The sequence below is a fragment of the Pleuronectes platessa genome, chromosome 11 (assembly GCF_947347685.1).
Source record: "Pleuronectes platessa chromosome 11, fPlePla1.1, whole genome shotgun sequence".
In the NCBI taxonomy this organism is placed as follows: domain Eukaryota; kingdom Metazoa; phylum Chordata; class Actinopteri; order Pleuronectiformes; family Pleuronectidae; genus Pleuronectes; species Pleuronectes platessa.
In genome coordinates, this window is record NC_070636.1 from 24738577 (window position 1) to 24752716 (window position 14140).

The 14140-nt window shown below is 40.3% G+C and overlaps 1 protein-coding gene across 2 annotated transcripts in view; it reads right to left on the bottom strand.

The window, feature by feature from the left end:
* The window catches only part of adck1 (aarF domain containing kinase 1), an 89193-nt gene that overhangs the window by 23311 nt on the left and 51742 nt on the right, over positions 1–14140 (bottom strand). For both annotated transcript variants that reach the window (XM_053434340.1, XM_053434341.1), the window contains 3 exons: positions 4844–5002; positions 3824–3982; positions 361–477 (listed from right to left, as the gene is read on the bottom strand). In XM_053434340.1, the coding sequence (XP_053290315.1) occupies positions 361–477; positions 3824–3982; positions 4844–5002 (435 nt within the window). The remainder of the gene's footprint in view (positions 1–360; positions 478–3823; positions 3983–4843; positions 5003–14140) is intronic.

Sequence of the window (14140 nt, forward strand, 5' to 3'; positions counted from 1 at the left end):
TGTTGGACCCTCTACTGCAACCTATGACTGCAACAGATGGTACTTAACTGAAGAATGATCCACCTACTGCTTATTATTATTTCATGAATAAACTTGTTACATTTGCATAAGATGATAACAAACACAGCAATTTCATATTTTTCTTTTGTCGATTTACTGAAAATATGGCTCAAATTAACGACACATTTGGATGGAAACTCGACAATGGACAGAGGACTGATGCTGCTACTCTGTTGACATCCAGCAATGTGTCCGCTGTGTGTCTAACAATCAGTAATTCCGGTCAATAATCTATTTGTTTGCTTAACCTGTGCACATACACGCTGCCTTACAGGTAGAAGGCAGAGCAGCAGGCAGTACCTCATTGACGTTGATGCCGTGTTTCTTCATGTAGTCTTTGTCATTGACCTGGCCGCCCTCAGCAAAGTCCATGGTCAGGATCCTCTTTGTTGACAGATCCCAGTGGATCATGGGAACCTTAGGTTGGAAAGGTAGGGAGGAGGGGGAGATGTTTTTCAAACTATTACTTTTAATTTTGTAAATTTTATTTGTGAGATGGTGAGAACAGAAAGTAACATACAAGATAGATAAGGCACTGTATATGTAGGTGATCGAAGGACATACAGACAGAACATGATGCAGTTAAAAGGGTGGTTCACAGAAAAATAATCATTATCTACTCACCACTATTCCGATGGAGGGCTGGGTGAATCTCAGGGGTACACTTTGGGAGTCTCAGGGGTACAGTGCTGCAGCCAAAGTGACCCCTTCTACAGACGTAATGAAACAGAAAAAATATATAACATGCCTCCTTACTACTCGTGTGGTGTCATCCAAGTGTCTGCAAGTCCCGACATTCATATTCTACTCAAAATAAGGTAATTTACACCATGCTTTAAGCCTTAAAGTATACTACAGGAAGTGGAAATGCCAGCGGACGGAGCCACATGAATGCGCACTCAGCGTGTGCCCTTCGGCGATAGTGTGTGCGCCTCCGAGGAGGAAATCAGAGGACATTTAGGCTTAAAACACAATGTAAATCTAACAACGTTTTAAATCAAATTTGAATGTTGGGGCTTATGAACATATTGGTTTCACCGAACACGCAGTATGGAGGCATGTTGTGTTTTATCTGTTGTTTTATTACGTCTGAAGAATGGTTAATGGTAAATGGTTTTGTATTTATATAGTGCTTTTCTAGTCTTGATGACCACTCAAAGCGCTTTACAGTACAGTTTTACATTCACCCATTCACACACACAGTGCATCAATTTGCAGCACTTTATTATTCTATGGGGGGCCATTCGGGGTTCAGCATCTTGCCCAAGGACACTTCGGCATGCAGATGGGTCAGACTGGGGATCGAACCGACGACCTTCATGTTGGAGGACGACCACTCTACCCCTCAGCCACAGCCGCCCAGAAGAGGTTACCAATTATTTAAATTGTATTGGATTCACGCTTTTTACTCCTGAGACTCCAGAAGTTGTGTGGACTCAAACACTTTACCCAGCCCTCCATCGGCAAAGTAGTGAATAGATAATGTGTGAATTATATTTTTCGCTGAAATATCCCTTTAAAGTGATCTGTATGATAATGTAATGTGATGTGGTGTTTATACTTATTACCTACATACTTACATAATAAATATATATGTAAAATCAAAATGATCCCTATTACAACATTAGCGCTATACCGTTATTGTATGTTTTTTACCAAAACAATAAGTAAACAAAAAAATGTATAAATCAATCTCACTAATCTCTATCAAATTTTCATTAGCAAAGAGTATGCTAATGCACACAACTTTCCGCTGGCTATTTCATGAAATAGCAAATATATATAATATATTTAGAAAAAGCTTAATATCAAAAGCATGTTATATTCAAGCCATTACATGGAACTTTTAACTGGTTATGAAACGGTATTATCTCAATATTGATGCCTCTTTATGACCTACAACAGCAAATGATACAATCAGGGAGAAAATTGATTTTTACAATAAACTTTTCACATAAAATTTCTTAATGTCTATGGTCCGGATCGGATTACCTGCGAGATCAGACCAATGATTTTTGACAATCAGGCTGGAAAAGCCTATGTTTAGGCGGAGGGAGAGGAAACAGAACCAGAGGAAGCAAGCTGGGCTACATGCTAGGCTAATCCATACAGACCAGCGCTCCTTAGTCTGTTCCTCTAGCCTGGATGCCAGATGAACTTAGCCCCGCCCACAACATTAAAGACAACACCAAAAAATACAAATGTTGGGACGCTGTTGCTTAAAGTTGGAGCAACAAGTAAGTATATGCTTTTATACTACTGGATAAACGGGTGATATCATTAGCGCTGCCCGGCGCTTCAGCGTCCGGTGTGAACAGCCAAGCGCCGCCGCGCTAGGGGTTAGCGCTTACCCTCCGCTTTGGCGTCGCTTCCACGTCCGGTGTGAACCCGGTGTAATATGCATCGTCGTGGATGAAGTTCATCTAACTTACAAATGGTGAGAGAAAGTCTTGAATGTCTGACTTAGTAAATAACTCACAATGTCGTGATATGAATCAAATGTGGTAACATAGTAACTATGCGTCGCTTAACATACGTCACATACTAAGTTGCTCTGATTGGTTGTAGGTCTATCCAATTGAGCGAAGAGGCATTTTTTTTTTCCTGGTTCGGTTGAAACACGCCCAATGGAGCAGTATCAGACTCATATTCTGACTAGAATTATGAGTATGACAAAGTCAGGCTAATGTTCCTCGCCAACTCTGTGTCTCTTACAAAAAAGACGGATGAGATCAGAATGAGAATTAAGTTACATTGTAACTGTTTGCAGTTATACTATTTCCAAGCTCAGTTCTTCCATTCCATGCTTTGCAATTTCCCTCTTCAGCTTTTCTCATTCTCTAACATTCTGTTTAAATAGAAGAGTCAGTGACACATCCTCTATTTGGCAACAATTGCATAAACCTGTTGGATGTCTGTTTATTAAGTGCAGTGTAATATTGAGTCTGGTATGTCCTATCCTCAGCCTCTCTTTGGTGCTCTTTTTGCTGTCCTCACTGTGTTCAATTCTTGCTGTACTGCATAAAGGTGTCTCCCTGAGATATGTTATTCAAAAATATAACATTAATAATGATAACAATTAAATATTTAGGTTTTCTTCTAATTGATCGCCAGACAAAACTTTGGAAATTCAACAGTTAAATTATTTTGTTTTTTTGTGGTACAAGAAGGCATTTGGACAATTTGTCTGTCATTGTACCAAGTAGTACGTCTCTCGCATATACCACTTTTAGAATTAAAAAGAGCTGATAAAAAGACAGGAGAAAAAACTAAACAAGTCTTAACTGTCTGGATTTGAACGTGGAACAAAGAAAGGCAACTGGAAAGAGAAATCTATGTCACATTCAGCAGAGCTAATAAAATTCTCAAAGAGACGTATTAAGAAAAAGCACACAAGGAAATTAAATGATAATAGACATAAAGTCCAACTCTGCCTAGTAAAGGAAGCATAATTTGTGTTGTTCTGCTAACCCTGCTATTACAATTCAGGATGAGCCGACAGGCGGTACAGAGGATCCTGTCATACACAGTCAAAAAGTATGACCTCTATTAACTGCACAAAGTAACTGCATGGAGGACAATTCTAAATAGTCAGGCCCTAAATTAAATCAGACTGTCTCAGATTATTACCCACTGTTTACTAGCATGTCTGCAGAGATAATGCCAAACAGGTCAAAAATAGAATGTCATGAACTCTAGAGGCTTTTCGATAGAAAAAGAAGCCTAGCGGAAAAAACAGATTCCGATTATTGTATGTGTTTACCTTGAGGAAGGGGTAGTGGGCCAGCATTCTGGCCACCCTCTCTGCATTGTGTCCCTCATTAAGGAAGTCCAGCTCCAGTGGCATGTTCTTCTTGGCCTCTTCCACCAACCACATGAAGGCAAAGTCAGGGAAGACCTTATGGACTGCCCTCAACAATACCTTCAAATTACAAAATATTATTATACAGTCATGCTGTCAAGTTAAAATTTAAGATGCACTTTATTAGGAACATCACACTAATACTATCATTGGTTTCACAACATGTTGGAAACTTTGCTCTACTGATTTGCTCCATGTTGAAATTATGTATCACATTATTTCTGTAGATTAGTCATTTGCACCTTCAAGCTCCCAATCTCCTGTTCTACCACATCCCAGAGGTTCTACCAGATTCATATCTGCTGACTGCGGAGGACACTGAAGTTCTTGAATCTATGAATTTTCTGCATTTCACTGATACAATATTTTTTGAATGAATAAGCTGGTGCAGGTATTCTTAATAAAGGGCTCAGTGAGTTTAAAGTGCTATCCTGCTAACAGCTACCAGTTTATAACAGTATTACTGGCTAAGTCAAGTTTGAAAACAGAAGCTTCTGTAAAAACAGCTCTACACTAGATAGATGTAAATAGACCAAAACGGTATCTTTAAATTTTTGTTTTTCAATTTTCTTTACCCACTTAATGTAATTTTGTCTTGGGTTAGGAGCAATGCCAAACATGGGTGACCTACACTCAATTGGTCCCTGAATGCATCCCACGCAGAGATAAAAGAAGGACTGAAGTTGCTGCTGCTGCTTTACTAAAGTGCAACTACTTAAAAATTTTAACGTTGAACATCTCAACCCAATAGGATGTCTATACTTCCTTTTTTTATGATTTCATTTTTTTTTCTTGCTTTTGCGTAGAGCAACAGGTATCAGTGGTTTAAGGTCAGTACATCACTAGTCTGTGTCTAAGAACTCTGAGCCACAGAAACACTTCTTCACTTATTTCAAAGAGGTTTAACAGAAACGTCCTCACCTCCATCACCACTATGTCCTTGGAGCTTTGTCTCTGGACTTTGGGGTGTTGGACCTTGACAGCCACTGTCCTCCCATCATGAAGCACTGCCTTGTGGACCTGAGCTAAGGAGGCTGCACCCTGAGGCTTCTCCTCAAAGGAGACAAATAACTCGGACAGCTGCAGGACAGAGATAGGGATGGGGAAGAAAGGAGTGGGAGAGAGCAGAGGATAAATGAGGTACAGATAATGATAAAGAAGACAGGAGAAAAAGGGAGGCTTGGGATTGGGAGAAGAATGTGATCATCAATCTGATCATCTCCATTTACAAGGTACTGTATAAATTAAAACTGAAGGAGGCAGAACACATTAAAAGAAGAGATGTGTACATGTAGATATACAGTAAATTAGATTAATTCTCTTTTTGCATTGGCAAAGTATTTTATTTTTTATGTCATGGTGGCAACACAACAAACCCAGCATGAAGTAAATGCAATGTGCAATGACGTTATCCTGATGGTTGGTATGATGCTTATGTTTGACACTATTGAACTGTAAAAAAGACTGAGACCGAGAGGAGGCAGATAATGTGAGGTAGAGGACTGAAATAGAGTCACAACAATGATGGATGGAGAGATGAATGTTAACTGACAAGTGAACTCTCAAATACTGACTTTATTTACCTCAACTTCAGAGAGAAACAGAAGATAAGGCGTTTGTCTGAATCATATAATCTATAATCTGGTAAGAGTGGTCGCTGACACCTCTAGTCAGCTCCAGCCAATCAGAGGGCAGGATGGGGTGCAGGTGGTTAAAGTATATATAGTGGAAAGGTGACCCCTGATGTTTTTGACTCTGTACATATCTGTAATCAGGGAAATCCACATGTGTCAAGGACAGGGTTAACTGCTTCAGGCTCTGGTACAAAAGACAAAATGCCTGTTGGGTTCAGGCTTGGCTTGGTTGGTTTCCTCTTCGAACCGGGTCATGTTCATTCTGTCCGCCATTTTCAATACATTAAACATAATTTGGTGACCAATTGGGAGGTTTCTCCTCCATGGTGAAAGATGGTCTCTTTTTACACATCAAAATAGAGCCACTTTTGTAATTTAACATCATTGGTGTAATAAGATTATTTCCGCCTTTTTATATATTTTAATAATTTATTGCATTATCAATACATAGTGTTAAGTGAAAAATCAATGACAATATGCTTTAAAACAAACTAGAGAGGTCAAAGAGCAAGTTTTATCAGTTGCAAATCGGTAAGATTTGAGGAGTGAAAAACTCAAATGTCTTCCTTAAGGATACTTTTTTTTCCAGTGGGACCTCTCTGTTGAATGCAATCTGGTTAGGCAGCAGTCAGATAGCAGCAAAGCAATTTTGGTGACAGTGGAGGAGGTTAAGGCGGATTAAAAGATCATTAAGCTGAGAGAGGCTGTGGCTCACGATGGGATCATAGGAGTAATTTTAAGTGTCAAGATCGATGGAGTCCTGTGTTGATGTGTCATTACATACAAGCTCAACATCACGAAGAACATCTCTTACAGCACCTGAACACCAATTAAATGGTAAATCGAGCAACACTTTTTTATTTTCTTATCCAACTAACAAGTTTGGTTTGTGTAAAAAGCATGGTGTTCATCTGTGCCATGGAACACATCATTAAACCACACTGGGTTACATGTTCCTTTAGGACACATGAACAGTATCTGATTTTGAATAAGTCCCATGTACGCTCACAAACTGCCAGAAATACTCACTATAGAGCACCAAATATGGCTTGATGAAAATAGTCAAAACAAATACTCTCATTAATAAAACGCAGTTGCTTTAGGATTTTTTAAATAACATTTTATATATGACTTTTATAGCCACCTATGGTGGAGTTTTAGGGTTGTGTGGTTTCATCCAAGTATCTACGAGCCCCAACATTCATATTCAACTCGAAACAAAGTAATTTCCACCGCGTTTTATGCCTTAAAGTCCACCAGAGGTGGCTAATCTAGCAGACGTTATTATTCTGACGGCCCCTGAATGCACCTCGTCGGAAGATATCAGCGGACATTAATGCTTTAAAACAGGGGTCACTAACTGGCGGGCCGCGGAAGCCGTCCCATATGGAACCGGACCCGGTAAACAAGGTCATTTACAACATGTTTTAAAGTTTAAAACATGTTGTAAATTACCTAGTTTTTAGTCGAATATGAATGTCGGGGCTTGTGGATTGTTTAGACAGTGAGAGCTACAACAGTATACTCGGGAACAGTGGGAAACGGAAAAAAAACAGCAAAAAAACTACTGTCGTTGTGTGTTCGTTTATCCTAAATCTGAGAAGAGCCGGTCTTGGTTTGGTTCAATCAAGTATTTATTAAGAAGCAATGAAAAGGTATGAAAAGTACAGCAAAGCATTGGGCACCCAAAGTAAAACCCCGGCAGTCTAGCAGCACCCAACAGTCACGAGTCGCGCCGAACAGAAGGCGTTTGCAATATTTTATAACAGTAGGTATAATTTGATTGGTCAATAATGAAGGGGAGTCGAGACTTGGTTCTTCCTCGATGGTGTGCAGGCGTATTCCACCCTCTTGACATTGGAATCAGGAAGTGATGAGGAGCCACTCCGTTTCGCTCCTCCTCTGATAGTTGCTGGGAAACAAGCCTTGACACAGCTGACGCCTTGTGGGTTGATGTTGTTGTTCATTGGAGTAAAGAATATTGTGTTCCTGCTCTATCTAGCTCTATTGTGTATGTTCTGTTTGTGTAAACATTTGCATTCCTCCAAACCAAAACAAGGCCTTTCTATCTTCCCACCTGAAGCTGGGGCAGTTGGTTAAAACTCTGTGTGATGTTGATTGGAACTAAGGGAGTTATGCTTTAATATAGGTATAAGAACAAGCTAAAGTACAGTGTATTAAATGTCCCAGATTTACAGTCTCCCACAGGCCTTATCAGACCTTTTGTCTGTGTGAGACTGACCAGCGATATGACACACACACATTGTAACTAACTTCAAGATTAACAACAAGCAGCAACGATTATTATAAATTATTGGTTGAAGGCCATATATCTGGCCCAAACTGCTCCTGCCCCCACACCCCACACTTCACACACACACACACACACACAAACACAGAGAAGGTCAAATTTAAAATCCCAACACTAGGGTTAGGGTTAGGGTTAGCCATTTACCAATAACAAGGACCACTAAAGTCAGTTCTTTTACAAGATCAGTTGTGACAGTGACTGTTGTCGTACAGATTTGGGCGCAGGGTTTGATGCCTCTACTGTAAATATGCCGTTTCTGTTTTGCCTCTTGATATAATCTCCCCCACGCCCTTTTTACAAATCTGCTTAACATTTAGCATTTCGTAGTGTGCCCCTTGAGCAGAGGTAGTCCCTCATTAGCTTCCACTTAGCCCTGTGGACACAGAACACGCACACACATTAATTAGTGTGTGGGTTTGAAGGTTAAAGAGGCTTCCCAAGGGACCTGGAGTCATTACAAGAGACTTATTGTATGCTCTGGAACCTCCACAGCAGCCTGGAGCGGCCCTGCCTCATTGATACAAACCTGTTAACTGAAAAAAAGGTGGTGTGCAGCTTAAAGAACACCGCTTCTACTTAGGCCCACACATCTTTATGCACTTTAAGTATTTAGTGTTATTCTCAGACCCAACAGTGCTTTTACCAGACAAACCTGCACAGACAAATCTGAGCTCTAGGAAGCTGTCCTCACCACAAAGTGTCTTATACAGGGGTCAATTGGTCAGTTTTGCATGCTTCCACAAACCTTTGTCTTTCAGCAAACAATACAGATTCGGTCTGTCTTGAATAGTTTGTTAAAAGCCAAAGTATTTAAAACTGGTAAATGTCATTATTAAATTTGTAATGTATAAAAATGTTTGCTCTCATAAAAGACACCAGTTCAAACTGACTTGTGTCTATATAATTCAGGCCCTCAATTTTCTACAAGCAAACACAAATTAAACTGTTTCCTATGATATTTGAAGGCTTGTTATTGATGTTCAATATTTTCATCACTTCTACAAAGGCTAAACAAAGAACATTTACTTATCAGTGGCCTTTCAGCATCTGTTCAAGCTGAAATTCTTCGAACCTCTCTAACACATGATTGAAATGTTGATCATCAAAGATATGCCAGTCATATCATGATACAGAGCCTTGCATAAGTATTCACCCCCCTTGGACTTTTTCCCATTATGTACTGTTACTAACTGGAATTCAAATAGACCTAAATAAACTTTTTCCCGTTTGATCAACAAAACATGCATAGTACTTTGGAGGTGCAAAATAAATTTTATTGTGACACAAACAATAATGAGAACAAAAAAGTTGACATCTGTTGGGTGCATAAGTATTCACCCCCTGTGTCAATACTTGGTAGAACCCCCTTTCGCTGCAATTACAGCTGCAAGTCTTTTGGGGTATGTCTCTACCAGCTTTGCACATCTAGAGATGGAAAGGTTTGTCCATTCTTCTTGGCAAAAAAGATGAAGCTCAGTCAGATTGGATGGAGACCGTCTGTGAACCGCAATCTTCAAGTCTTGCCATAGATTCTCTATTGGATTGAGGTCTGGGCTTTGACTGGGCCATTTTAAGACATTAACATTCTTTAATCCAAACCATTCCTTTGTAGCTCTGGCTGTATGTTTAGGGTCATTGTCCTGCTGGAAGATGAACCTCCGCCCCAGTCTCAAGTCTTTTGCAGACTGCATCCGATTTTCTTCAAGGATTTCCCTGTATTTGGCTCCATCCATCTTTCCCTCTATTCTGACCAGTTTCCCTGTACCTGCTGAAGAGAAGCATCCCCACAGCATGATGCTACCACCACCATGTTTCACTGTTGGGATGGTGTGCTCAGGGTGATGGGCAGTGTTGGGTTTTCGCCACACATAGCGTTTTGCATTGAGGCCAAAAAGTTCAATTTTGGTCTCATCTGACCAGAGCACCTTCTTCCACATGTTTGCTGTGTCTCCCACATGGCTTCTGGCAAACTCCAAACGGGATTTTTTATGGATCCCTTTCAACAATGGCTTTCTTCTTGCCACTCTTCCATAAAGGCCAGATTTGTGGAGTAGACGACTAATAGTTGTCCTGTGGACAGATTCTCCCACCTCAGCTGTGGATCTCTGCAACTCCTCCAGAGTAACCATGGGCCTCCTGGTTGCTTCTCTGATTCATTTTCTCCTTGTCCGACTCTTCAGTTTGGGTGGAAGGCCTCCTCTTGGTAGGTTTGCGGTTGTGCCATATTCTTTCCATTTTCTTATGATGGATTTTATGGTGCTCAGAGAGATGTTCAAAGCTCTGGATATTTTTTTATAACCTAACCCTGCTTCATATTTCTCCACAACTTTATCCCTGACCTGTTTGGTGAGCTCCTTGGTCTTCATGATGCTGTTTGTTCAGTAATGATCTCCAACAAACTCTGAGTCCGTCACAGAACAGGTGTATTTATACTGAGATTAAATTGCAGACAGGTGGACCCTATTTACTAATTATGTGACTTGCAAATGTGACTTGTGAATGCAATTGGTCGCACCAAATCTTTGTTAGGGGTTTCACAGTAAAGGGGGTGAATACATATGCACTCAACACTTTTCAGATTTTTATTTGTAAATAATTGTGAAATCCATGTAATATTTCCCCCCACTTCCAAATGATGCACTATTTTGTGTTGGTCCATTACATAAACTCACGATGAAATTAATTTTAATCTGTGGTTATACCATGACAAAATGTAGAAAAGACCAAAGGGGGTGAATACTTATGCAAGGCACTGTATATAAATGCAGGTTCTGCCACAAGCAGTCTCTCAATCAAAATAATAATAAATTATGTGACTTTGTGAAGTAGCCTGAGATCATGGGAGTTCTCCTCGTCACTAATGCCATCATTGCAGTCTGCTCCCCCGTTAGGACTTCTTCAGTGTTTATGGTTCTGAAGGTTTGTATAAGGAGCTGAATTATCCAAAACAAACAGACACATGTGAGCACATTTTAAAAGCAATTTTACATAAAAAATCCATGTTTCTCGGACAGTAGTGGAAGATTCGAAGAGAATTAAGATCCAGTGATGCTTTCATTGTGTTCCATCTAAATTGTACAAATTGTTGTTTTCATAACCCTAGAATTGGCCCTTTATATTTAAATACTTTATATTTACATCAGGAGTGGGTCCTCTCTAAGGAGCCCCCCATGTTTCTTGTAGTAGCCTAAACAGGACTGACTAAACATCTTTTGAGTTGTTATGACAACTGAAGGCTACCACAGGTTCTCATGTTTGAAAGGGGAGGTTGAGGTAAGGGGTATTTACCTGCAACATGCAACGTCACCACTAGGTATCACTAAATTGAACAATGAACCTTTAAGAACATCCAAGATCTAATAAGTGCATTGTTAAAAAATGACTTAAAATTCCACTTTGACTCTTCTAGTAGAAAACAACAAAGCTGATGTGTGAGTTAAAGGGATTTAACGTCATTCAGAGGTAACCGAATGTAGCGGACCGTTACCTTCCATACAAACTCTGCAGGTTTGAAATTTACTGTAAACATTCAGAATTATTTACATATTAAATTAATGTATAACAATCTGTAAGTTCTGGTTGTCTTTAGACAGTCAAATCTAAAACCTAACATATACCATTAGACTATGGCCTCAATGGCATCACTCTTCTTCATCTACAACAGTCAAATAGTTAACATTTTCAGCTTGTGCTGGTTTTGTCTTGTTGAAAGACTGTATATCTTAATTCATATTCATACTTCAAACTGTACCATTGGGGGGAATTCCCCTGTTGTTAGTACCTGGTGAATCATCAAAAATAGGCTAATTTGAACATGATGTTGGCCCATCAAGTAAAGGCTGAACATGAGCCCTCTTGAAGATGCCATCAGATCATAAATTATGCAAGTGGCAAGGGATCCTGTGTGGGAACAGCTGAGTTATTCATTTTGCAAATATGCTAAATGGAATGAAATTGTCTACACCCACCAGTGTCCTCCCTCTCTGACGATGAGCACCCAATGGGACCTGACATGCAGAGTGTACTTTCATGGGTTAAGGAAAGGTGTAATTTCTCAGATGGAGCTGTCACTTTACGCAACATTGACAATCTGAGAAATCATACTGAAATGTTTGGATAATTTTTGCATAATATTTTCTTAAAATGTTGGCACTAACAGCCAAACCTCTTGTCATGCAGTGTTTGTGATTGTAGTTGTGTAAACAGTGCCTGGCCTGTACCCTCTGGTTCAAAGCTACCACCCAGTCACTGCTTATGTTAATCTCAGCTGTGTGAGTTAATAAACATGGTAATGTATGCGTGTGGGCCCCAGTCCCAGAGGGGAGACCCACAGTGACATACGTTCCCTGAAATGAGTTACGGCACAAATAAAGTGGCCCCTGAGGCATCACAGTTGGATGGCAACACATCGGTGTCTGCGGCAAGGTGGCCACTTTGGAATGCGGGCGGCTGGCAGCAGCCCCAGCTGAAAAAGCATAAATCAGTACAACACAGACAACAAGCAATGAGAGAGATTACTTTACTGGTGAGAGGAAATCAAAGTCTCAACTCCAAAAATTCCTATTGTCCCTATCCAAGTGTTCCAATGTGAGGCTCAGGGTCTGATAATAAAGAAGGAATCTGTGGAAATACATACTGCATTGGTCCATTTACTTCTACTAGGCCTGTGGTTGAGTTTAATAGCTAAATTTTAAATTTTTGATTTAAGGCACTGTTTGCTTGGGCCTGCAGTGTAGTTGAATTACTCATTCTTTTGTATCTTGAAAGGTTTTCTAAAAGTAGCATTTATTATCATCATAATACTGTTATTTGTATAGGCATAGGGTAATGCGAGACACCCCCTGTATCTAGGCAACGGAACACATTTGTGGTCATTTTACCATTATGTTTTCAAGCCCCTCCCATTCCCCCCTTGCCATGAAGGAGAAGTTGGTGCTGGTGCCTGACGTTGTCATAATCATAATTCTAGTCAGAATATGAGACTGATACTGCTCCATTGGGCTGTGATTATGGGGCGTGTTTCAACCGAACCAGGAAAAAAAATTCCTCTTCGCTCAATTGGATAGACCTACAACCAATCAGAGCAACATAGTATGTGACGTATGTAAAGCGATGCATAATTGTTGTCAACAGACCTCAACTGCACGCACGCTGGAAGAAGTAGAAGAAGATCCGTAAAAACTATTGTTGCCGGTGTTGTAAAAATAATTGAAGGATACACAGAGAGCTTACCAACACTATCAGCATTTTTGAGAGAAACAGTAAATGTAACAGCCCCCCCCCCCCCCGCTTCCCCAAACATGACGCAGAGTTTCTCTACTGATGGCACACAGCTCTTTATTGTTCACTTCATCGTAGCTGTAAATACACCGAAAACTGGAATGACATTAAGTACACGATATTTTAATCCATAAAACCAAACACAAATGTTAAAATACAATAAACAAACAAATCACCACAAGTCTGATGCATTAACGTGACATAGCGACTCCCGTTCCGCGCTACCTGCAGCAAAGTAAATGGGACCAGCTTCCTTACCTCGTTCCGCTGGCGAGGGGTGTTAAACTATAGTTTTTGAGAAATGCCGCACAGCCGGCGTCCGGTCGTTGTTCCTGTTCCTATCCTTGTGCCGGCGCTGTACAGCAGGTGTCTTATTGCACTGGTCCACAAGCGAGGGATCTGGTGTGTCTATTAACATGGTCCGCTCCTTAAACTGCAGGTATTTATGCGAGGGGAGTCGCTACGTGTAAAACAACTTGTAAAGCACAAGTTAAGTTTAGTCTTAAACATATTTTAGTGTTAAATGACATTATATATGTTTTATTTTTAAAGTCATAAACATTGTAGAAAAGCCATCATGCCAAGAAACTATACACCAGGAAGACAACCTGGGGCCAAACACCCTTCGCAGAGATGGAGAGTGCAGCCGCTGAGGTCATGCAAGGAAAGAAGTCCTTAAGAAAAGCTGGAAGGGATAGAAATATTGATAAGACAACCCTCAAAAGATTCATAAAGAAAAAAGAGAAAGGGAAAGTAAAATCAGTAGCCTTGGGGTCAGTAGCTGAGGTAAAGAGAATATTCACAGATGAGATGGAGGAGGAGCTTGCCAAACACTTGAAACAACTAGCTGACCAGTTCCATGGCCTTGCTCCAGTTAAGTGCCGTGAACTGGCATTTGAATACGCAGAGAAAAACAATATCCCTGTCCCTGCCAATTGGACAGAGAAACAATGTGCAGGTAAGCTAGGGTGTGCAAGAGATCACATGAATCAT